This window comes from Bidens hawaiensis, unplaced genomic scaffold, assembly GCF_021521415.1.
Source record: "Bidens hawaiensis isolate Kalapana, Puna unplaced genomic scaffold, B.hawaiensis_p1.1 tig00020147_1, whole genome shotgun sequence".
In the NCBI taxonomy this organism is placed as follows: domain Eukaryota; kingdom Viridiplantae; phylum Streptophyta; class Magnoliopsida; order Asterales; family Asteraceae; genus Bidens; species Bidens hawaiensis.
The window spans coordinates 194799-204812 of record NW_027493069.1 but is presented as its reverse complement, the minus strand read 5'-3'; the positions used below and the strand labels follow the sequence as shown (position 1 = coordinate 204812).

General features: G+C 37.5%; 1 protein-coding gene across 1 annotated transcript; it reads left to right on the top strand.

The window, feature by feature from the left end:
- Window positions 1-5104: 5104 nt before the first annotated feature.
- Window positions 5105-5524, top strand: LOC143559979 (uncharacterized). Its single transcript, XM_077048391.1, has one exon. It carries the CDS (start codon window positions 5105-5107, stop codon window positions 5522-5524), a length of 420 nt encoding a protein of 139 aa, XP_076904506.1.
- The last annotated feature ends 4490 nt before the right edge of the window (window positions 5525-10014 follow it).

Sequence of the window (10014 nt, the reverse complement as noted above, 5' to 3'; positions counted from 1 at the left end):
CGGACTGGGGGCGGGAAGACTCGCCCCGGTGGTATGTGGATCTGGGTGGGGTAACGGTGGGCGGGACATACGGGGCACTGATCCGCGCCGTGAGGCGGGGACCGTGTCTGGGGGGAATCAGGGCGGTCTGTGGTGCGGGCGGGGTAGGAGACCTGGTAACCCTAGCAGGGGAGGGTAAACTAGCACTCCTAGCTGGGGTGGTCTGTCTAGAAGTACTATGACTAGCCTCCGAAGGCTCGGAGCTGGGTGCTACACTTGGGCTTCCAGAGGCCCCGGAACTGACCTCTTCCGGGTCCTCTTCCGTCGACACACTAGGTGTTCTTGCCATTTTTACCTGCACACAAGTTAACAAATATATAGTCCCTTTTTATAGTGTAATTCATAATTAATTAAATTAATCATGCACTTACTTATACAATTTTGCCACATAATAATATTATTATACATTTACACATATGTTGCCCATTTTACCTATTTAAGTCCCCCGTGACTTCCCCTGAATTCCCTCGTGCAGACAAGTCTGTTATTATGTTCCGGACCATAATAACCCACTTGTCCAACCAAGTTCATCCTGATCTCGTCACAATATATTATTAGTTGATATTCAGATCCTATAATACTTGAGCTACTGGTTATATTTTAGGTATCTTTTTCAGACATCCTAATTCTTTATAACCAATGGCTCTGATACCAAGTTCTGTAACACCCCGTAACCGCAGCGGAAACGTACACGGGATGCAACAGACACATCTGATATCAACAGCATTGCTTATAAAGAAAATACCACTACATTAATTTATAACATATTACATTGTTGCGAGTTGCGTTACTGTCTAGGTGTTACACACATATATTACCAATAAGACATTAATATATATTCATTACAAAATACAGAGCAGCAAGCTTCCAACAGGTAGCACAGATAGTTAAGCACATATCAATCATTCCAACTTGGGCATACCTAGAAAACATGTAAAGAAAACGGGTCAACTACGAATAGTTGGTGAGTTTCACTAATTTAAATAAACACTGACAAATCATTTTAATAATCATTTATTAACAATATAATCATGCTGGGAACTATGTTACCCCAGAACATTTCCATTAACTTTCTGGGAACTATGTTACCCCAGAACAATAATAACCCCTGGGAACTATGTTACCCCAGAACAATAAATACCCCTGGGAACTATGTTACCCCAGAACAATAACAACCCCTGGGAACTAGGTTACCCCAGAACAATAATAATCCCTGGGAACTATGTTACCCCAGAACAATAACAACCCCTGGGAACTATGTTACCCCAGAACAATAATAACCCCTAGGAACTATGTTACCCCAGAACAATAATAACCCCTGGGAACTATGTTACCCCAGAACAATAACACATGATAAACATTTTATATATTCTGTGCATCAGACCATATATATATAAATGTACAAGTGTTTCCATACGATCGGTATGTACTTAAATACTTTAAATAAGACATGTTTTCCGCCCCGGGAAAATATAATTAAAACAATTCATTAAAAGGGGCTCGTGAAAACTCACCTTTTTGTGAGTCTGTGGGTAATACAATGAACAGCTACGTGCCTGGATCTGTAATATAATATCTAGTCGTTACTATATAATTCCCATAAACTAAATCAGTATTAATCGGTACATCTGGGGACATTGTTAACCCAGTACTGTATTCGATCCGGGGACAATGTTAACCCCGCGACACTTCTAAGGACTAAGATGGTAACATTGCTTAGAGTTTGACAGTCAATTTAGTTAAAGTGATGAAATTATAGCTCGGTTTGACACCCCGTTTGGCCGCGGGGCCCGTTTCCGGTATTTCGGTGCCGGAAACGGTAACAACGGGTAAAATTACCCAAATCATCCGAATTATTTTCGGATGATTTATTTTTACTTAATTTACTTAGATTTATGAAAATAGTCCATTTTTAAAGTTTTCGTGTACCAGTCAGCTCGCTTATGCGAACTTTGCCGGTTTACACGTTTTAAGCTTTAAATATTTGTTTTTACGTTCTTTTTAGCACAAATAATTACCCGTTTAGTCTCGGGTCTTGAAATTTTGCACAAAACTTATTTTGACAGAAAGAAAATTTTACAAAATTTTTCCAGATTTATTTTCTTATATTTACATTTATTTATCTATTTTTAAATCTAATTAAAACACTAAATATGTCAAAAATACCAAAACACTTTAGAAAAATCCCAAATTTTTCTGGGATGATCTCTGTCATCCTCATAACTTCCTGGAATTTTTCCAGATTTATTTTCCTATATTTACATTTATTTATCTATTTTTAAATCTTATTAAAACACTAAATATGTCAAAAATACCAAAACACTTTAGAAAAATCCCAAATTTTTCTGGGATGATCTCTGTCATCCTCATAACTTTTTGGAATTTTTCCAGATTTATTTTCCTATATTTACATTTATTTATCTATTTTTAAATCTTATTAAAACACTAAATATGTCAAAAATACCAAAACACTTTAGAAAAATCCCAAATTTTTCTGGGATGATCTCTGTCATCCTCATAACTTCCTGGAATTTTTCCAGATTTTAAAACTCATTTTTCAAGCCATTTTCACCCAAAACCGAGCTAGAAAGCCCTAGAACTCGTTTCACCGAAAAGCCTACTTAGACTTTTCCAACCGAGATCAAATTTTGTGGGTGACTTTTATATGTTATAAAAAGCTTATCTTAAATTTTCCAGAATTTTTCATCGTGTTTAGCTATTTTTCACTATTTTTGGCCAAAACCGAGCATTAAATTCACCAAATATTCATCTTTTATCCAAAAATTACCAAAAATTCACAGATCTCATATTTTTATGTTTAGATCATCTCCGTGAAATTTCGTGACCCGACTCTAAGCACACGAAAATCTGTCCAAATCTCATATACACACGAAAACCGAACTATCTTGTGTTTTCTAGCTTTAGATCGCAAGGATCTCGGTTTCTAGCCTTTGCTAGCCGCTAGATACAACACTTACAAGCACAATAACACTATACCAAGCAAACTATACCAACAATCAAACCATTTCTTTCATAGTGTCGGTTTTTAAGTAAAAACAAAGGTTTTAACCGTAAAAATCCGTTCTCGACTCTTTTACTTATTTCTTGGACCAAGATCCTTTGTATAACATGTATACATCTCTTGATCATGCAAGAGTCGGTTTCATCTCGAGCTTTCACCCATCTTTCACATGGAAAACTCATTTGACAATATTTCAACCGTAAAATTTCGTTCTAAACACTTTTAACTCATCACTTGGATCAAGATCCTTTGTATAACTTGTATACATCCTTTGATCACACGAGAATCGGTTCAATCTCGGGTTTTCACCCATTTTTCACATGAAACTTCCTTTTCTCAAGATTATAGAGTTATAAACAAGAATCAAGCATCAAAACATGTATATACCTTGAAAAATTTGGTTAAAACTTGATGATCTTGGAAGAACACTTGAAGTTTGAGAGAATTTGAGAGAGTTTGTGAAGTAAAAAAAAGAAATGAAAATGTATAAAGTGTGTGGGTGTGAGGCCGGCCATATGGTGGTGTGGGGGGGGGCCCACATCTCCAACCATAGCCACATATTTGGATTACACAATCCGGATAATGTTGTGGATAGTCTGGTTCAGTTCGTTTCTCGTTTAAACTCGTAATTCGGCTTAAAACGAGCCTAAAATGGTCGTTTTTCGGGTTAAAATAAAATTTACATAAAACTGATTTAAAAACCTTAAAAACTTAACCCATGACATTAAAACATCATATTATTAATAATTACGCATCTTTTTCGGCTTGATTGATCGTCTCTTGCTTGGTTTGGTGTTAAAGGTTTCGTTTATCGTACCGACGTACTAATAAATCGAAATCCTTTTTCTGTGCTATAATTCACTTATCCCGAAGCATTAATACCTCGTAAACATCACTAAACATTATATACTTCGTCTATAATGTAATTCCCGGTTCGTTCGGGTTTCAATAATCGTTCATTGATTAATTGTAATTCCAATACGATTCACTATATATATGAGTATGATTCATATTATGAATCATATATACTCGTATAAACGTACTATAACTCATTTAATCAGTATTAAATAACACGTAAATAGTATATTCCGGCTAGGGTATACCTGAATTTGCCGGAATCGTTACAATTAACCCCTACTATGAGGAGAATAGTAAACTTAGTAGCCCACCCAACCTTGGAAAGTATTGTTCCCAAGACACTGTAGTTACCTTTGTCCTCACAAGGAGTGGAGTAATAAGGATGCCAGGGGAATCATCAAGTTTAAAACGAACTAATTATGGGACTAGGATGCAAAAGAACTCTCAAAATAAACGAGCCAGTCTGACAACCCAAAATTATGCAATTACCAGTTCGTAGGTGAAACATGAAGCATACAAAGGAACTTTATCGAAATGGCGGAAGTGTAACCTACATCACGTGGGTGAGTGTCTACCGATAGTGTGTCATATGTGTGGGAAGACTGAACATTTTGCACCCAACTGCAGAACCGCCCCAGAAAATGTGAAACGATCACTTCAAACAAGCCAACCCTGTCTTCCTCAAAAACCACCTCGACCCTAACCAACCCAAAAACAACTGAACCAATAAACCCCACCCACCATAAACCTCCGTACTTGTTACGAGTGTGGCAGTACGATTCATTTTAGGATAAGCTGGCCCAAACTGAATCAAGGGGTAATGAGAAGGCAAAACCAAGCACAAGCATCAACTTCTAGTCCAGCCAAGAGTCCCGCTTCTGTATTAGGATCCGGTGAATCGCAACATGTCCTGAACGTAGTTACAGGTACATTCTTAGTTTTCGGTCAGTATGCTTCAGTTTTGTTTGATACGGGCGCTGATAAGAGTTTTGAATCTATTAATTTTTACCCTTGGAAAATATGCCTGTCAGTGAACTAATAGATCCTTATACTACAGAGCTCGCTAACGGTAAGTCTGTAATTATTAACCAAATAATCCGAAATTGTTCCCTCGTCCTTAACGAGCAACCCTTCCTTATTGATTTACTCCCAATAGAATTAGGAAGTTTTTATGTGATAGTCGGTATGGAGTGGCTATCTAAGTATAGAGCGGAAATCGTTTGTATGAACAAAACTGTTAGAATTCCCCTCTCTGATGACGAAGCGATCATTGAACAAGGAAAGAAATCTGGTAACGTATTGCCACTCTTATCCCAACTTAAAGTACTGCAGTACTTGCGCCAAAGTTGTACGGTATACTTAGCAATTGTAACAACTAAGAACCACGATGAAAAACGTATAGAAAACATCCCAGTGGTACATGATTATTCAGATGCTTTTCCCGATGAGTTGCCTCGTTTACCACCGACCAGACAAGTTGAATTCCGTATTGACCTAATACCAATAGCAACTCCCATTGCTAAAGCACCTTACCGACTTGCACTTTCTGAAATGAAAGAACTGTCCAATCAATTGCAAGAGTTACTAGACATGGGCTTTATATGACCTAGCTATTCACCATGGGAATCATCAAAAGCTATATATAAATAGTAAACACAAATCGCAACTCAACACTAAGTCTTAAAATTATAAAACCAAACAATCCTAACTAAACTTCACACAAATGGCAAGTGTATCGGTCGCGTAGCAGCACAGTCTAATTAAAGTCCGGAGGTAAAACACAAATACACGTGAGAACGGCTCAGATAATTAACCCGAATCTAAGTCCTGCCTAAATAATATATTTATTTACCTTAATTATTTAAACTAACTAAACTTAACTAATTTAACTTAACTAACGGTGAAATTTAACGAAACTAACGATAATAAGAAAACTTAACGACATTAACGGAGCTCTTAACGAATATGGAGAAACATCTACCTAGGTAAGAATCAAATTGATGGTCTAACAAGCTAATGGATTGAATGATCTCACGACACCGGTGTCTAAAGATGACACAACTAAGGTTCGCTCAAGAAAGCTACATCACCTCTCGATCTCACTAACAAACCCTAACTTACGCTTAATTGATTTTAAGAACAAATCGGGAAATGAATGCTAAGGTGTTCTAATGTCGAGTCTCCTCTTGGTCTCATTGACACACGACCCTAATGAAAACGAATACTACGCAACCAAGGATAGAGGAACAATGGTTTAACTCAAACTAGACCAACTAATCGCTCACGAACCCAAACCCGACAAGAACCGAACCCGCTCTCGCGCAATCCTAATCCTAACAAGCAAAAGCTATGAGACGACTTTACTCCTATCACTTCTCGATCTCTAAAAAGGTGCTTAACCCACTGAAGTCAATCAATTAACAATCTCAATAAAACCCTACGGTTGATCCTACCGCAATCAAACTCTAAACACAAAGTAAAGAATTGAACATACAACTATCAATCAAAACCAATTCAATTAATTGAAGTATGATATTATGAGATAAAATCAATAAAATCACAGCCACTAAACACAACCTAATTCATCATTAAACCAAACTTTCAATAGAAATTCAAGTTGTATGGATCAAACAATCCAATAAACTCATCAAAACCTAACAATAATCATCAAACCTAGGTAGAACAAAGAAGTTTAGAAAATCAAAATCAATGAACAGTAGATAAAATAGATATAAATGATAAACATGTTCATATAAATCTGATTACAAAAGGTTTGAATGATTAAAAACCAAAAACGAACTCACAAAGGTTAAAATAGTCAAAACCGACAACCGAAGGATAAAAGATAGAACCGTAAGCTTGTCCTCATAGGTTTCTCCTCTAGAGCAGGTGTGGTGGCTGGAAATATTATGTTAATTCGTTCATAGGGTATTAGCCCTTTATATATATATGTTTAAACACCTCTTCCCTAAAATAAAATAGGTTAAAACAAGCCCACAAGGCCCACTAGAAGACAAAATAGATGGGGTAGCTGATTCCTGAACATTCTTGGCAGCCTTTGGGACATTTGGGACGTCGCATAGCGTGGGCATGGATGCCTCACCTGGTCGCGTAGCGCGGCCAGGTCCTGGGTGCTCGTTTCTTCGTTTTCTGACTCGTTTATCTTCAAACGTGCATACCGGCTTCATCCGAATCCCGTTTGAGCTTATTTTTTCTTCATTAAACTCGTTTTTTCATTCTCTTCAACATGGAACCTATCATATACACAAACTTTTAATTTCATGCAAGAACAAGTTGTATTCAGTAACGGTTTACGCACAAAACAACACAAAAACAAGATAAAACGCTATGTGTTTTGCAACACATCAAATATCCCCACACTTGAACCTTTTTCGTCGCTGAAAAACAAATCTACACAGGATCATAAGCAAGTGAAAACAACAAACTCCCAGGTTATTTAACATTACTAAAGCGCAAGAAATAGCTCAACATATTGACCGCGATTAACGATATTGTTCTCCACTTAAACCCAGCCACTAACCAAACAAGCCCCTAATTGCATTAAGCGTTTTAAGTCAAAAAATCAAGGCTACACCTACCCCATCTCAGACCAAGATAGCTAGAAAAACTAGAGTCGAAGAAAACTGGTTCGACAAATCATCATAGGCCAAGGACTCGTTGATGGTACTAATTAGATGCACTCGGTGAAATATGATGGATGAATGGTCATGTGTAACAACTCGGGTTTTCAAATTTATACTTTTATCCGACCCAGTTCAATGTTCGGATTATTTTATTAAATATTTTGCATTTATCAAGTTTAAATTTGTTTAATTATTAATATATTATTAACTTATTATTTAATATTTAAGTTTTAGTGTTTTTACACTTTTAACCCAAAGTATAAGTTTTCAGCTACTATGTACAAAACTTCAATCTCCAAGGACTAGATTGTAACTTTATGTAATAACCCATTTTCTTTACTTGGATATCCATAACCCAAACCCGTATCCATTTTACTTTTCCTGGACCCGAATTCATAAACCAATAACTTGGACCTAAATTATCGTTTGTTTGTTGGATTTGATCTTGGAAATCACTTAATTATGTCATATTCGGCCTTAACCGAAAATATAAACATGTTAATTGTATCTTTTTGATTCGTTCTTCCTTATTAACATAGCCGACACTATTGTAATCTTGTTGGGCACAAAAATGGATGATATAATTGTAACATCCCGAAATTTAACCCGGTGACCAAAAATCTATCTTTCGTAAATAAATGATATTTTCATTATTTTAAAAGATTTCAGATATTTTATTTAAAGTTATTTTATAAAAGTTTTTAGAAAAATGTTTTGTTTTATAAATTTTATGAACTCGACCCGTCTTGACCCGTAGGAAAAACCAACCCGAGCCAAAACCCGAACCCAAGAAACCGAGTATATAAACGTAAGTTCAAGACAACTCCCCCATTTTCTCTTCTTCTCTCCCACTCCCACACCCAAACGCTCTCATTCTAGAGAGAGAAGCTAGAGAGAGAAAGTGTTCAAAACGCAAACCCGAGGCCGGAATCTTGTAGCAATTCGTTTTTGGTAAGTCCCTCTCGAAAATCATCCGTTTTCATAACCATTTTCGGCCTCAAATCGAGCAAAAACACCCATTTTCGTTTCTAGAGTTTTCGGGTCAAAAACCGTCTTGTTTTGGTGTCAAAATGCAGGTCTTTGTGTATAAAAACACTAGGAATCATTAGTTCTTTCAATCCCGAGCATTTCCAGGTCAAAAACTTTGATTTTGGGTGAAAAATCATGAAAATCGCGAAATCCCGTAGGTTTCTCCGTCGCCCGGCTTGAAGGCGTCGACTCAGGACTCATTCGGTCGAACCAGTCGACCGAACCAGTCCATTCGACCGAATAGGGAAGCAACCGAATGGTCTCCACCTCATTCGACCGAATGAGCTTCGTATTCGACCGAACGAGTGTCTATTCGACCGAACAAGTGCCATGTTCGACCGAACGAGTTTTCCCAGCTGGTTCGACCGAGTGTGTGTCTAGTTCGATCGAGTGTGCCTCAGATTCGACCGAATGTGTGCCTATTAGACCGAATCAAGCCAGAACCAAGCTGTTTTCGTCTTTAAAACCTAGTTTTTGCTCGAGGTCGCGTAAGCTCGTTTTCTTAGACTTATAACGCGTTGTTAACCTTATATATATGTCAAATTCTAGGCTAAGGAGATCTATTGTAGCACCATCCTAACCCGAGATCAAGGTGAGTTCATAACCCCTTTTTAACTGTATTGCTTTATCAAACCACGGGGTGGAAATATGCAAAAACACTTTACTTCAAAACCTTTACACACTGTTTTCTCTGCTTTTACTCGCTTTCACTTATAACTTAACGTAATGTAAGCACTATCACAATTACTTTACTTACTCTATAAATTGTATTACTCTATGAACTGCTGCTCTATGAACTGTTGCACTATACATGTTCGCTCTACGCGCTATTGCACTATGAACTATATGCTCTCTACACTGTTGCTCTATGAACCACGGCCACTATCACGACTGCTTTGGGTATCCTGCGGGACCCATGTAAGTCTCGCTCCACTACTGACTCGACGGCCTTGGATTCTGTGTGAATCCATGTAAGTCTCGCCTCTCTCTCGCGTGGCCTCTTATGTGTATTATGTGTTATTACTTGCTCTTTTGGTCTATCTGTTATGTGCAATTATCTCGAGTATTATGAACTATTGCGTTGCCTCACACACATCGTAACTCTGGACTCTCCTCTCCACTCAATGACCCACGTGCACGCTTTTCGCGCACTATTATGAACTGTAATGATCCATGTACCCGCACTACGCTTTTACTTATGATCTGTCTTCTCACTTTGGATTTATAAACCAAAAAGCACAACAAAATATGCTGTAGGAGTGGTGGGTTAGCCGCTGGTACACCCTATATATAAACCCCTACAACCTATTTTGGTGCGCTTGTTCTTTTTCTAACTATTTTTCCTAAAAACCGGGATCATACTCAAACATGGTAGAACAAGTTGTAGGAGTGGTGGGTTAGCCGCTGGTACACCCTATATAT